At 44.3% G+C, this 14,134-nt stretch overlaps 5 protein-coding genes and 1 pseudogene across 6 annotated transcripts; 3 read left to right on the plus strand and 3 right to left on the minus strand.

The window, feature by feature from the left end:
- Window positions 1-16: 16 nt before the first annotated feature.
- Window positions 17-587, minus strand: LOC108109046 (ATPase inhibitor A, mitochondrial). Its single transcript, XM_017217345.1, has 3 exons — window positions 445-587; window positions 240-378; window positions 17-181 (listed from the first exon to the last, which is right to left on the minus strand). Exons 1-3 carry the CDS (start codon window positions 492-494, stop codon window positions 113-115), a joined length of 258 nt encoding a protein of 85 aa, XP_017072834.1. The 5' UTR covers window positions 495-587; the 3' UTR covers window positions 17-112.
- A 256-nt stretch (window positions 588-843) lies between these two features.
- On the minus strand, window positions 844-1,630 carry LOC108109044. Its single transcript, XM_017217341.2, has 3 exons — window positions 1,488-1,630; window positions 1,146-1,431; window positions 844-1,088 (listed from the first exon to the last, which is right to left on the minus strand). Exons 1-3 carry the CDS (start codon window positions 1,565-1,567, stop codon window positions 978-980), a joined length of 477 nt encoding a protein of 158 aa, XP_017072830.1. The 5' UTR covers window positions 1,568-1,630; the 3' UTR covers window positions 844-977.
- Window positions 1,631-1,906: 276 nt separating this feature from the next.
- LOC108109196 lies at window positions 1,907-7,248 on the plus strand. 2 transcript variants are annotated; one of them, XM_017217631.2, is made up of 3 exons: window positions 1,907-1,974; window positions 2,267-5,246; window positions 5,316-7,248. In XM_017217631.2, exons 2-3 carry the CDS (start codon window positions 2,421-2,423, stop codon window positions 6,540-6,542), a joined length of 4,053 nt encoding a protein of 1,350 aa, XP_017073120.1. In that variant the 5' UTR covers window positions 1,907-1,974; window positions 2,267-2,420; the 3' UTR covers window positions 6,543-7,248. The 2 variants fall into 2 exon arrangements, with proteins under 2 accessions (XP_017073120.1, XP_017073119.1); XM_017217630.2 differs by having other exon boundaries at window positions 1,918-1,974; window positions 2,034-5,246.
- Window positions 7,249-7,707: 459 nt separating this feature from the next.
- Window positions 7,708-9,914, plus strand: LOC108109224 (juvenile hormone esterase). The gene is made up of 4 exons (XM_017217694.2): window positions 7,708-7,846; window positions 7,895-8,020; window positions 8,081-8,304; window positions 8,363-9,914. The coding sequence occupies exons 1-4, from the start codon at window positions 7,793-7,795 to the stop codon at window positions 9,642-9,644; spliced, it is 1,686 nt and encodes a 561-aa protein (XP_017073183.2). The 5' UTR covers window positions 7,708-7,792; the 3' UTR covers window positions 9,645-9,914.
- LOC108109225 lies at window positions 9,736-10,824 on the minus strand (annotated as a pseudogene).
- A 280-nt stretch (window positions 10,825-11,104) lies between these two features.
- On the plus strand, window positions 11,105-13,182 carry LOC108109294. Its single transcript, XM_017217787.1, has 3 exons — window positions 11,105-11,322; window positions 11,381-12,165; window positions 12,227-13,182. Exons 1-3 carry the CDS (start codon window positions 11,259-11,261, stop codon window positions 12,362-12,364), a joined length of 987 nt encoding a protein of 328 aa, XP_017073276.1. The 5' UTR covers window positions 11,105-11,258; the 3' UTR covers window positions 12,365-13,182.
- Window positions 13,183-14,134: the final 952 nt, after the last annotated feature.

Genomic DNA, 14,134 nt, shown 5'->3' on the forward strand with positions numbered 1-14,134 from the left:
ACTAAAAACATATATATCAAATAAAAACTTTTTAATTTAAACAACTTATTATTATATTTTGATTAAATACAATTCAGACAATATAATGAAGTGATAGTTAAATATTTTTATATTACTTCTTGGGAATTTCGGGAGCCTTGGGTTCTGTCTTGGTTTTTAGATTCTTTAGCTGTTCCTTTTGCTATATAAAAATTCAAGATAAACATTTTTCATGTAAATAAATAGTATCTAATGGGTACCTGCTTATAAAAGAACTCTTCTTCGCGAGCAGCCTCCATTTTACCAAAAGATCCACCTGCTTCTCGAATAGTACCGCCTCCACCGCCTCCCTTTCCGGCACCACTTCCAAGCTCTCCGATCTGTGACATTTTAAAGTGTCTGCGATGCAAGGTTGAAAATAGCTCTCAAATCTTATGCAATTTTGCTCCAATTTATGAAACTTACTGAATCTGCTTCGGATACAAACGCTGACTGAGACGACGCAATGTAAACATATTCGTCTTTTATAGAAACGGTTTATATAGTATAGTTAAGCTATATATAAGGGGTGAATTGCAGTAGTGATTTCGCCGACTTGTGAAAATAAACTGCTGAAAATTAGTCAAGAGCGTAGCTAAAAATAGTTAATATGGACGAAATTCGTGTTCTTCGGGAACAAGGAGTCACTTCATAGAAATATAATTTTAGTTCTTGAAATACAATAAAGGACAGAAATGAAATATTATTTTATATTAACATATATGTATGTATGAATTATATAATTTTTGTTCCGGTCATATTTTCCTTACTACGCCAATGCATCAGCGCTCAACGATTGGCGCCAAAATAAAACGGCTATTTAAATTTGAATTTTGAACCTTTTTTTTTGTATTTCAAACTTTGCAACTAACAATTTTATTGAGCTGTCATTTGAAAAAGTTGAGTGATGATGCGTCTCTCAAGTAACGAGTGAATGACAAGTATTAAAAAACCAATAACTATTTTGTGTTTTTCGTATCTGACGTCCGTTCCAATTCATTGGCAGTGTTATCTACAACTTTAGGGTCTTCTTGGGCACGATCATGTAATATTTTAATATCGTCTGCGGTCTTTGTTGAAGAAACAAAAAATATATTAAAGGAAAAAGTGAGGGCATAACTTCAAACCTCATTTAAGAAAAATGCCTCCTCCAGCACATTCTTGTGCTTGTTCATAAACGATGAGTTGCCAAGAGAGGCGTGGTCAAGTGTCTTCTGAAACTCATCCCAGTTGGGCATGTAGTCCACTTGGTCCTTTTTTTCCCGCATTTTGCACATGAGGTTCTGGGTAAGAGAAATGAAATACTCCTCCTCCTTCAGACCCCCTTGCAACTTTCCGAGTCCACCACCCCATAGAAAAACATTTGGGGGCTTCTTCTCCTCAGAATACAGCTTCTTGGGCATCAAACCGAACCTTCAAAGATTAAAGCTTAGAAAATTTGAAGAAAGTGGTTATATGACGGTACTAACGTTTGAGATAGGCCCAGGCTCAGTCTACGCTGCACAATTCCTGCACAAAACATTTTTGTACTCGAAACTAGGGAATACATACGAAAAGGTTAAAGATTTTTTTAAAAAGGAGTAGACAAAACTTGACTATATCAACGTGAGACTACTAGACTAATCTAGTTTTAGAAATAGTTTGCCATGGTTGCTATCTAGAAATCTTCTTTTTTATTTCGATTTTAATTTTAAAAAACAAGACCCTATGCCATTTTTATATTTGTTAAAGCACAATTGAGTCGTTAAAAAAATTTAAGTATTTATTTAAACTATTTAAAAAAGGCGTAGTCTGGCAGCACTTTTATTTTTTGCCGTTGCCAGCATTACCAGGTCGAATATATCGACGGTCCGGTAGGATTATGAAACACTGGTACTGCCAGATCGATGGTAAACTCGTATACGGTCAGGCAGCCTCTTATGCGCCAGCCAAAAGAAAATGTTCTAAAAACAAAGAGTAAGAAATATATAAAGACTCCTTTTGCTTTAATAAACATATGTTTGTGCCATTTTTAGTGCTAGCGGGCACCATGTGCAAAACAATAGACGTAGTGTTTAGAGTTGCCTAACAAAATCAAAATAGTTACAAAGAGCGGTGCTGACATATAAAATTCCCAATTTCCCAAATTTAACAAATGAAAAACGAGGGAAATTCTTGTTTTTCAACTATGTGGCATCACTAACAAAGTCACTCGAGAGAGCGGTAGAGCAAATGGAGTCTCTATATGTTTCTTACTCTATGGTGAAAGGAAAACGCAGCTTTTCCCATGATTTGTGGCCAAATTGGAAGTGCTAACTGTGCGGGCGAGATTATTATAATGCCGATCGAGTGAGGCCAAGACACTAAACGGGCGGAGCGACTGCGCCGCGATCGCCCCGCTTCAGCAATTGTGTGTGTGTATCATGGACAAGCTACGAAACAACAACAAGGAGAATGCACCCATTGAGTACCCCTACCCACAGACCCCCCCGCTGGAAGCTGGCGAGGATGTGGAAAGCAACAAAAGCACGCCCTACTTCACCCCCCTGGAGTTCCTGCAAACGTCCTTTGAGTTCCCTTCGCCTACTGCGGAGGGTGGGGTCACGGTCATTACCGAGCAGGAGGATCAGGAGGAGGAGGTCTTCACCCCTAGACAGTTCACTGTTGCCAGTCCCCATCCAGCGCCTCATGTTCACCATCCACCTAGCTCGCAGTCCCCCACTTTAAACCGCAAATTTAAGAGGTTCTCGCTTTATGACCGTCGATCCTGCTCGCCGCACATCACCAGCTCCGCCAACGAAGAGCGTGGAAGTGTGCGTGGTACAGACAAGGAAAACACCATGCCCAAGGGCGGATCGGACGACCACGAGCTGGAGAACACCTTGTACTTGTCAAAGAGCGAGCACAACTCACCCACAATCTTATTTAAAGATGAGTCGTCCTCGACCCCGGGTCTGGAAGCCAGTCGCCTAAGCTACTCCCCAAAACTTCTGTCCTCCATCAACAACCTGAACGTTTCCGGATCGCCCTTGAACATCATCAACTCGGCTGGCTACAAGAATGGCAATTTTTTTCGTTTTCCCGAGATTGATCATGTCGTGCAGGTCGCACCAGTGGATACGGGTTGTCCTGAAGAGCCTCCCCGTCGGGATAGAAGCCCCGCGTTGTCGGAACCGCCGGAGCACCAGCAGCAGAAATCGGAGGGACGAAAGAACCGCAAGAATAAAAATAATCTCACTATTCGCATCACGGATGTGCCCATTAAGAACTCGAGCCAGGCCTCACCGTTGCCCAAACCGAAGACTCCCACCATCAAGAGCACCAAGGAAAAGGCACGATCGCTTGACTCGGCAGCTAATGAGTCGGAACTGTCGATCGTGGTGCACAACATAACCGAATCTCATGGTAGCTGCGATGACATGGAATCAGGGCAGATCAAGCCATCGACGAGTATCATTCACCACCTCCATCTCCAACAGCCCGCCTTTGCAATCCACTCAACGTCGCTTTCGCGCACGCCGCGCAGAAAGTCACCGGGCATCAACACCACTGATTGGCTGATGTACCACCGCAAGCAAAACCCATATCAGGTGCCATCGCCGCACTGCAGTTCCACGGCACAAAGCTCACTGGACTCGGACGCCAGTTTAACGCCTAGTTTAGGTGACTCCGAACTGAAGTCAGCCTGCAGCGTAGACGGTGGTTCTAAATTTGGAATGGGCGCTAGCCTTGCTCCAAGAAGCGCCCACAAGCATAATCAGCTTCTGCACTCGTCCAGCACCAACCTGAAAACGCTGCCCGAGTGCCTCACCCTGGTCGAGTTCTCATCTGGCGGTGGTCCCAAAGAATCACCCTTCAAGCAGAAGTCCATGGATCTGCCGATGCCTGCGCTGCAGGCTAAGGCAACGGTATCCACATCATCAATGAATCTTCTTCAGCGGCGTGGTTCCAATCACAGTTTAACGCTCAACCTACACAGTTCATGCGGAAACTTGATGAATAGCGGACTAAGCCATTCCAACTATAGTCTGGGCTCAATACTCAACTCCAAGTCCAGTTGCAATTTAGATGCGAGCACTAGCAACCAAGTCAGGTCGGATCAACAGCCACAGACTCTTCTGCTAGCCAGTAGCCAGGGCAGCCGACAGGGGTTGTTTAGGAGAAGAGGTTCGAACCACAGCATCACCCTAAAGACGGGACACACCACCACCTCGTGCGGGGATTTGAACTCCATGCACCAGCTCCAACAGCAGCAGGCAATGCTGAGTGCGGAAAAGTACAACAGACTTAACATGCGCACCAATTCCACCGGTTCGGGATCGGGTTCGGGATCAAATGTACCTACTCCAAAGCGAGGACTATTGGAACGCCGAGGCTCCAATCAAAGTCTGACTCTCAACATGGGCAACATTCTGGGAGGAGGAGTAAATACTGAAATACAAGTCCAGGACATGGGGCAACCAAAAGTCACGGTTTGCAGTTGTGCTGCCACCAACCAAGCTTCGCATCAGCGCAAATTCTTCAGCACCGAAAATCTAAACAGCAGCAAGGTCAACAACCAAAAGTTCTTCGGACAGGTGTGTTTTGGATCTGCTTCGGACTTGCAACCCAATCCTCAACAGGAATCCGCTAGTTCCGATCAAGGAATTGTAACCACTTGTACCTGTGCTGGAACAGTGCGCAACATCATGACAAGACCCCTGTCGCCGCAGACAACCAGCGAGGAGTTCAAAATTTACCTGGCCAGCATACAGATGCTGCAGAGCGCTTCCAACCCGCTTAACCAGTTCGATTTGATTCGGCTGAACTACGTATTTGATCACAGCTACCAGACGAACAGAAACGTCATCGAGCAGCCGCCAGGACTGGGTGCCAATGCAAGAGACTTGGACACGCCCACTGATTTGGTGCCACCAAGCTCAGAGGATAGTGAATTGCTCGCCTGTTATCATACTGTTGTCAAGAGGATCGTGCAATCGATACCAGAACTGGAGGAAACCGAGCAAAAGCGCATCTTTCGGGATTTGCACAAAGAATTCTGGGACCTGCCACTCAATCACCAGGAAAAGCCCATGGTGTTTGGCTCGCAAACGAAGAATCGCTACAAAACGATCCTGCCCAACGAGCACTCCCGTGTGCTGCTCGAAACCGAGTCAAGTGAGCTGATTAGCCTGCAGGAGGAAGTGAAGCGGACCGGATCAATGACCGCCAGCGAGGACGTGCCCTACATCAATGCCAATTACATAAAGGTTAGAAATATAAACTATTTTTTGTAGGAATCAAACTTTTTCAAATAAGAAATCTAATTTATTTTTTAGGGACCCGACTACGTGTCCAAGTGCTATGTGGCCACGCAGGGTCCGTTGCCCAATACTGTTTTCGAGTTCTGGTTGATGATCTACCAAAACACCCAGCGCTATATAAGGCGTTGCGTAGATGGAGGGAGCAGCAGTAGTCCGCACATGGACCGGGCGCAGATCCTACAGCAGTACTTTCAAAAGATTGTCATGCTCACCAACTTCACGGAGGCAAATCGACAGAAGTGCGCTGTCTATTTTCCCATCGATCTGAATGAGATCTTTGCGGTGGCCGCCAAGTGCGAGGTATTTCAGCTGAGTTCGGCAGCCCGGGACTACTTTAATCGTTATTTGACGCCAACCTTTGTGCCGGACACTATGGTGGCTTCCTCGGAGGCGATCGACTATGAGCTATGTGGCCGGCACATTGGCGTGGAGTCGGTGAAGGTGACTCTGGAAGGTGATCTGCTGGAGGCTCTGCCCGTCCAAGGAAGCTTCTTTTTAATCAAGAACGTCGGCATTGTGCGAAGGAATGGTTACTCGGTGAGGAAGCTTGTCCTGCTTTATTGCATCCGTGTGCCGCAGAGTACTAGCTACTATCTGCAAAAGATCTTCTGCTATCACTACTGGTATCCGGACTGGCCGGATCACCATTCGCCACGGGACATTAACACATTGCTGGACACCTGCTTGCATGTTCTTAACCTGGGAAAGTGCGAGTCTGAGTTTGACAACTACGATGAATGTAGAAGTGAGAGGAATGCCCACTTGGGGGCTCAGCGACTAGAGATTTACCAGCAGGACATCTTCAATGCTGTCCAGCCGCTTCCCGTGATTCATTGCTCGGCTGGGATCGGGCGTACTGGCTGTTTCACGGCCATTCTGAATGCGGTGCGTCAGTTGCGCCAATCGTTGGCTTACTCGCTAACAGGAATGCTCACCAAAACGCTGACCAGCAGCATGGCGGAAGAATACCAGTGCCCAACGGACAGCGACAGCAGCTTTACCTGCAACACCATCCGGCATATCAGGCACATTCTGGATCTCCAGGAGTCTGAGGCGGTTGAGACGCCTCCATCATTCGACCGCCTGCCCAAGATGCCGGACATTTTCGTGGACGTGCTGGGCATAGTTTGTAATCTTCGCCTGCAGCGGGGTGGCATGGTTCAGAACTCGGAACAATATGAGCTAATTCATAGGGCCATCTGCCTCTACTTGAAACGCACACTGGCGTTGAGGCGATTTTAAAGTCGGGAAACATAGATCAACAGCTTTTTAACGACGACCTGAAGGAGAAAAAGAACAAAACACCAATTTACTATTTCTAATCACATTTTTTGTGGCCCTTATTTTAATGAAAACAACCACAACGGACAAGCAACAAGCAAATCAAGAAACCATGGCTAAAAGAGTCTCGAAAAGTTAAATAAGATGGCAATCTCCGAGATGCCCTCGATGTTTGCTAAATATTACTATTACCACATATTCTATATATATAAATGTTTATTAAGTGTTGGATGTATGTGTGTTAAATGTGTACATAAGTGTAAATGTTTCCGACTTTTGGTGTGAACTATGCTTAAACTAAAGTTAATTAACAATTATTATACCTTACCTTACCAAACCATACCTTACCAATAATGAAGCGCATCTACGCTGGGCTCGAGACGTTCGGCCGCGTCCCTCGGTGAGTTGTGCATCCTGTTTGGGATCGGGGAAAGCTCAAACCTTTTTCAAGTCGGGCCCCTCCAAGGGTCCTTCTGACTAAAACACCAATTTTCCCATTCCCAAACTGCCAGCTCGACCGCTGGACGTTGGCCCAATCACGGACAAGAGTTCATTAAAAACACAAGAGAAAAACTCGAAAAGAAAAATGGGAACCCATAAATGAACTTGTATTAACGTTTATGCAATGGAACTAGTCAAATAAAAATTAGAAACATTTTAAATGTAACTTTAATGTGTAAAATAGACGGCGTTATTTTAATGGTCTATGCGGTAGATTGGAAAATATGGTGGGGAACTATAAGGCTCTCTGTGTTTTATTTAGTGCAGTTTTTAATAATAATAATTCAGACCTATTTACATAAGTTTGATTTTTTCAATTCTGATATTTCTCTACTTTTTTACCACTAGGGCATTAATCTATTTAATAATAATTAGAGCGGAAAATAAAATAAGAGATCTAAATAATATTCTAATCATCATTTTTATAGAACCTATAATTTATTAAAATTTTTAAATTAAGGAACAATAGGCTTAAATTCAATTTTAAGTGTCAAATAATAATAAATTTATTTTAGTGTTATTTAGTTAAATTTTTTGTTTGTTTTGATTTATAATTTCGGTGCCGAAAAGCACCTGCAGACCAGCGAAGGGTTAAGCTGCCGAACAGCTGATTCTGCGTGCAAAGTTCAGTGTTTGGATTTGTGATTGGCGAATAATTGCGGGTGATTAGATATAAGAAATCTCGTCGGCGAGGAACCACTAATTCGGCCATGCTTCGCTTAGGAGGAAGATTAATTTTTACCAGGTTCCATAGCAGCATGAAGGTATGCCGCCATAATCCCAATAACAAGATAAAAATGAGAGTTTTTCAGGTGAAAGTGCCAGTAAAACAAGGCGTTGTGGTTGGTCAACAGAAAAAACTGTCCAATGGATTGGAGTTTAATAGTTTCCTTGGTGTTCCCTATGCGGAACCTCCCGTGGGAGAACTTCGTTTTCGGGTGAGTTGAAAGCGATTATTAAGATGCCCTTGCCATCCAGATCCTAAAATTCCAATCCAGAGCCCCCGGCCCCTGGAACGTTTTCAAGTACACGAACTAGATTGCAGCAAAGAGGGAAGCATATCCCATCAGCGAGATCCCTTCACGTTGGAGGTGGCTGGAGCCGAGAACTGCCTATTCCTTAATGTATATGCACCAAAAGTCAAAAACCCGGAGTCCCGGCTACCCGTTATGGTTTGGATTCATGGCGGTGGCTTTTTCTTCGGCAACGGCAACAGCGACTTGTAGAATTCCAAAAATATTTTTAGATTTCCTTATCTAATTTTATGCCCTCCCTTTCAGCCACTTCCCCGGCAAGCTCATGGAGCAGGAGGTCATTGTGGTCACACTTAACTACCGACTTGGAGCCCTGGGTTTCCTTAGTTTGCCCGAGGAGGGAATACATGGGAACATGGGGCTTAAGGATCAGCGTTTGGCACTTCAGTGGGTGCAGGAGAACATAGCCAGCTTCAATGGGGATCCTAAGAATGTTACTTTATTCGGCGAGAGTGCAGGCGGCGCTTCAGTGCATCTACACACCTATGCCCGTCATGCCAATCGTCTGTTCCACAAGGCAATTATGCAGAGCGGTACGGGCAACATGGAGTGGGTGTTCCAGAACGAGGCTGCTGTCAAGACCCGACGTCTGGCGGAGCTACTGGGAGGCGGCGATTTCGGTGGGGACACCAAAGCACTGTTGGCCTTCCTGCAGTCGGAGAAGGCAACTCCCTCAAGCATTTTGGCCAACACATTGAAGGTCTTAACGCCCGATGAGCGGCGACGCCACCTGCCATTTGCATTCAAGCCTGTTGTGGAGGATAGCAGCAGTCCGGACAGTTTCCTTGACCAGAATATCGTAGAGCTAATGTACAAAAAAGACTCACTCGGTGGAATGCCAGTGATCATGGGTTACAACTCTGGCGAAGGACTGGCCATGGTGGTGAAGGCCAAGCAGAAGCTGGAAGCCTACGAAGATGATTTAGCCAGGATGGTGCCTCGCAATCTAGTGCTAGATCCCCAGGCCACAGAAGCGCAGGAAGCTGCTTCCGATATTAGAGCCTTCTTTTTTAATGGCCAGGCGCTGACCAAGGAGAACTTGGACAACTTGGTTGATCTGTTTACAGATTACCACTTCAACATGGATCTGCAGCACGCAGCGGAGATCCACGCCAGTTGCCAGACTAAGTCTCCGTTGTATTTCTATCGATTGGACTACGTCGGCGGTCGCAATCTATACAAGAAAATCTTCCAGAACGAGGATTTGCGTGGAGTGGCTCATGCCGATGACATTTGCTATCTGTTCCAGATGGCGGGAGACGACACCGAGATGAGGAAGGATGATTTGCTGGTCACGGAACGACTTTGCAAAATGTGGGCGAATTTCGCTCGCGATGGGAAACCATCAGAAAGTTGGACAGCGGTCCAGAAACCCGAGAGTGGCCAGCCCTTTAAGCTGGACTGCCTACTAATTGATCGGGAACCGAAGATGTGCGCGAATCCAGATAGTGAAAGGATGGACTTTTGGCGCAGCATGTACAGAAGATATAGAAGCAAGTGCTACGAAGCTCTAAGAGCTAAGCTCTAACTCATAGTTACTAAGAACAAAATGTAAGCAGTTTCAAATATCAGTCTTTGTCAAAAATTTAAATAATTGAAAAACCAGTTTAAAAAAAAAATAGTTTTATACAGATATATATATATATATACCTCTAAGTTATAACTTGAATTATGAGTCAAACTGATTCGGAAACTCTTTCATAAGGGAAGCTTGAATTTGGATAACATAATTATTTGTAAATCTTATTTTCTATTACCAGATGAAAAACGAGGCTGTCTTTGGATAAGCCCTTTCGCATATGTACCGTCTAGTTTTTTCGCAGGATAGGTCATTTAGTCTTACTTGGTAGCCCATCTCGTCACAATGCTCGTTGCCATTCACATTATTGGGTTCTCCCGGATACCAAATATTTAGCGCTATTGGCGTACCAATCGAGAACCATATATGCTTTCCTTGGTGCGCTAAGTCCGAACCCTGATGTCCAATATACATTTTGTATCTTGTTCTCGAACAGATACTGATTTATCAGATCCCACTCCTCTATGGTTTCAAAAGCTATGAGATGAGCACCAATCCGATGGCAAGATTCGGATGCATCAAACCAGTTCTTTTGGGCACTGGTTTCAATGTAATAATAGCTATTGCCGATCCTTATGAATGGTTCCGTCTTCAAATTCAGATGATTTGGTATTCCTGAATATAACTTTATTAAATTAAAAAGGCAAACTTGTGTTTTATTAGTTTATATGATTACCATCCTCGACCACCGGATTTACTTGATAAGCTGCAGCTAAGGCAAATAAGCCAATTGCAGCGGAGAGTACTGGATATTTAATGCCCATTTTGTCAATCACTGAGTTAAAAAACGCTCAACTGAGGTGTTTTATAGCCCCGATCTGCGCAGTTATTAAAGATTATTCGTATTTTGTGTACATTTTTATTTATTGGTCTTTAATAATTTCTCCATGTATTGATTAACAAATAGAACCTTAATTATTTGGTTAAATAAATATGCTTGCTCACATACACATTTATTCGTTAGGTACTTATAAAAAAGGTTTAAGTCTGCATAAAAATTTACACATTTTAAAAATTGAACGACAAAGAATAAAAAATATTTATATTTACACAGAGTATTTTAATATATGTTATTTCCATTTGTATACCAGTTACAAGCGCCTTAAATTGGGAACTTTTTTTGGTGTGAGTCTTTGATACGCACTATTTCATTTTACAACACTCCAATTGTATTTATTTAAAAAGGTCTTTGATCTTACTGATGATGCCACTGATGGTGCAGCCAGATAGGGGAATTATGATAATTTAACGTGAATTTCAACAGGAAGAAAGTTTTTTGACGTATATATTCATAATTCTTCTGTAAAATGATTAAGGAGCAATAGAACATATTTATTAGGGGTTAGGGTAATACTGTTTTTATTTAGTATGTTTTCAGGGCTGGTCGTCTGCAGTGAAGGAGAAAGTGTTTTACCATCTGGCAACACTGCTCTAATAAAATAAACAACTCTTTATTTTATTTAATTGCAATTAATGCAAATGCAGGGAATCTAGCTAGAAATTCGCGTCGGAACCACACGCATACACGCAGGTCGTGGGGACCCAAACAAGTTGAGTGTCAACATGTTAGGCAAATGCATCTATTTTTTAGCCTTTGGCTTGGCTTTTTGCAATGCCTACAAAAACGGTAAGTGTTCTAGACCACTTCATCGAAAAAGAATTAATTTGGTTTGTTCATTGCTCAGTTCGTCTACAGGACAATATGTGCTCGGATAAGCTATTCTACACATTGGCCAAGCCGTTTCGTGGCGATCCCACGGTGCGTCTGGAGTTCGAGGACACCTCCGGAGCAATAGTGACCCAGACATGGAATTTGACACTGCCCCACGGCCATACGGCCAATAAGATCAAGTACGACTGCCAGTTTCGGGTGCTGACCAGCGAGCGACCACCGCGCGGCATCTACACTATCATCACGCGGCTTAAGTTTCGGCGTGACCCTGTTTCCAAGGAGTGCATCGACTACATCCAGTTTAGTAGTGGCAATCGCTCGCCCAGTGAGCGAATTTGCACAGACATCTCCATTGATGGGCCGGCTGGACGTCTGATCTTTGACCAGCGCGACCGCGAGGTTAACGTGCATATCTTCATCGATCGATCGCGTCATATACTGGGTGATCCGCTGGAGCTGCGCATGGTTCTGACGGCGCACTCGGAGTGCCAGTTTAATGGAGACTTCCTCTGCGACGCAAGCGACCAGTACTCGTGCATTTCGCGACACTTTGTGCGGGACAACATCACCAACTGCCTGTATCCGTGTCGTGACGAGGGCACCTGTTTCCACGACGCTATCGCGTCAGAAGAGGTCGACACGGCCAATGTAGCCATCTCTGCTTTGACATCGTTGATCTTCACCATGCTGGGCGTGGGCTTCTGTGTGTGGATTTGCTGGAAGTACTGGAACTGCATAACAGTGCAGCAGAGGGCGCACGAAGCTTCAGCTGCACGCTTCAACCAGCGACGAGTCAGAGTAAGTATAGACTGTTCCAGTCACTGCCTAGATTCACAGCTGATTTCAACTCCATTCCTAGTCGGATGTTCCCACCATTGAGCTGCCACCAACGGTCCAGTACGATGATAGCGTCCTGCATGAGCACGATACCCATCAGCAGCCAGCTACGCCCAAGGATCTGCCGCCCAGTTATGAGTCCCTGTTCCCGGAAAGATAAAGATCAACGGCTGGAGTCACTCCGCTTTGTGCCAGATCAGCAAGTACTTGGTACCGCACTCTTGTTGTATTAGTCCTATTAGGTAATTGTGTCTCTATCTGAGCAGATCAGCATTCCATGTAAATATGTTAGGACTGATTTTATGTTTTTTGATTAGCATTAGCGATCAAGCATCACCTTTGTCGATGTGTTCACTTCGAACAAAATCCGATAATACTCCTCTGAGAATTCCTACTGTATTACTGATGTATATATTTAAGTTTTGTGTTCATGAACTCTCTGTTTTATTTTAATATTTGTAACTGTTGAAAACGCCTTTTGGCGATGCAAATTGTTTACTCACTGATGAAATCTCACTGGTATTACTGTACTCTATGAAATTATATCAATTATTTACCTAGGCAGCAATTATTTATAAGCAAAAGCAAAAGCCACACATTACTAGTCTCTGCATTAGCTAGCGTAAATATTCCAAGGGCCAGCCAGGACTTGGTCTAACATTCCACATAGTTGTACCTGTTTCTGTACTGCATAGATATATGTTATGTATTTGTACGCATAGAATACCACGCGCTTGTAGATGTCTTTGTTGTGTGCTGGCCGAAAGTGTCAATTGTTCAATCCAGAGTATAATATGTAGGCACACACGCTCACGAGATTATGTACGAACTACAGTATTTACTCCAAACATGTAACTGCAATGTAACTGAAAGGTCGGAGTGGTGGTCAGTAGGTTTTAAGCCAATTTACTCATATGTATACACACGCAACTCACTCAAATACGTATATTAACTAATAAATAAACCAACTAAATCTCAGCAGAGCGTAGCGAAAGTGCGGCCGGGAATCACCTCACCCTCCGCTGATCATACTCAGTTTGGGTGTTTGGGTTTCATCACATGGTGACACACATTGTGAATCAGCACGTGCCTTATCCAATAACCAATAACCTGTTGGACAGGCATCCTCAACTCATCTCCTCTGAAATCGACTGTTGGTCACGACTGGAGGAAAGGTGGTGCTGTTACTGCGTCATCCGTGGGCTAATCAATTGCTAGTCTGGCTTTGTCACTGACTTAGATTTTCCTTTGTTACCAATAGATGGATCGTGGCAGATGAGGCACGTGCTGGGGTCGCCTGGTCGTTGACTCGTCACAATTAACCAAACTGGTTATTGCCATCGTATCTGCGAGACAATTTGCCGGCCAATCTGTGCCCCCGTTCAATGTCGGCCCACAATTGTCCAATTGCCTTGGAGTCGCAGTATGCGAATCAATTAGCGAATATGCAGCCCTCTTGGCAACCGGTAGCTGGTCCTCGGCTATATCTCTATATATAACGCCCAGGTGCCAATTATAACACGCACACAAAAGAGCCATACGATCGATCGATCGATCGATCTATTCATCAAGTTCAGGGTCAATTTCAGACCACTCTGCCGCTCGTAGTTTGGTCACAATCAGCACTTGGCCTTAATTCGTGTCAAGCACCCAGATAAGGAGTTTGTCCAGTAAACCAGACATCCATCAGTCGATTACCTCTGGGGGATCCTAGAAATTTCACTCGATCTTCTTCTGACGCTTTGATATTCCCAAATCACGAAATTCGCACAGCGAATTAGCACCTCGGAGTGGGGCGTGTAGGTGTGAGTTCACGCCCAAAAATAAGGCTAAGCAGGCCGACTTCTTGGAGCCACTTTCGTAGTGGAGCTGCCTCCCCGAAAATATATTTTTAAAACCAACGGTAACGACAGACCCTTCAGAATAAGGT

This window comes from Drosophila eugracilis, unplaced genomic scaffold (assembly GCF_018153835.1).
Source record: "Drosophila eugracilis isolate 14026-0451.02 unplaced genomic scaffold, ASM1815383v1 contig_1765, whole genome shotgun sequence".
In the NCBI taxonomy this organism is placed as follows: domain Eukaryota; kingdom Metazoa; phylum Arthropoda; class Insecta; order Diptera; family Drosophilidae; genus Drosophila; species Drosophila eugracilis.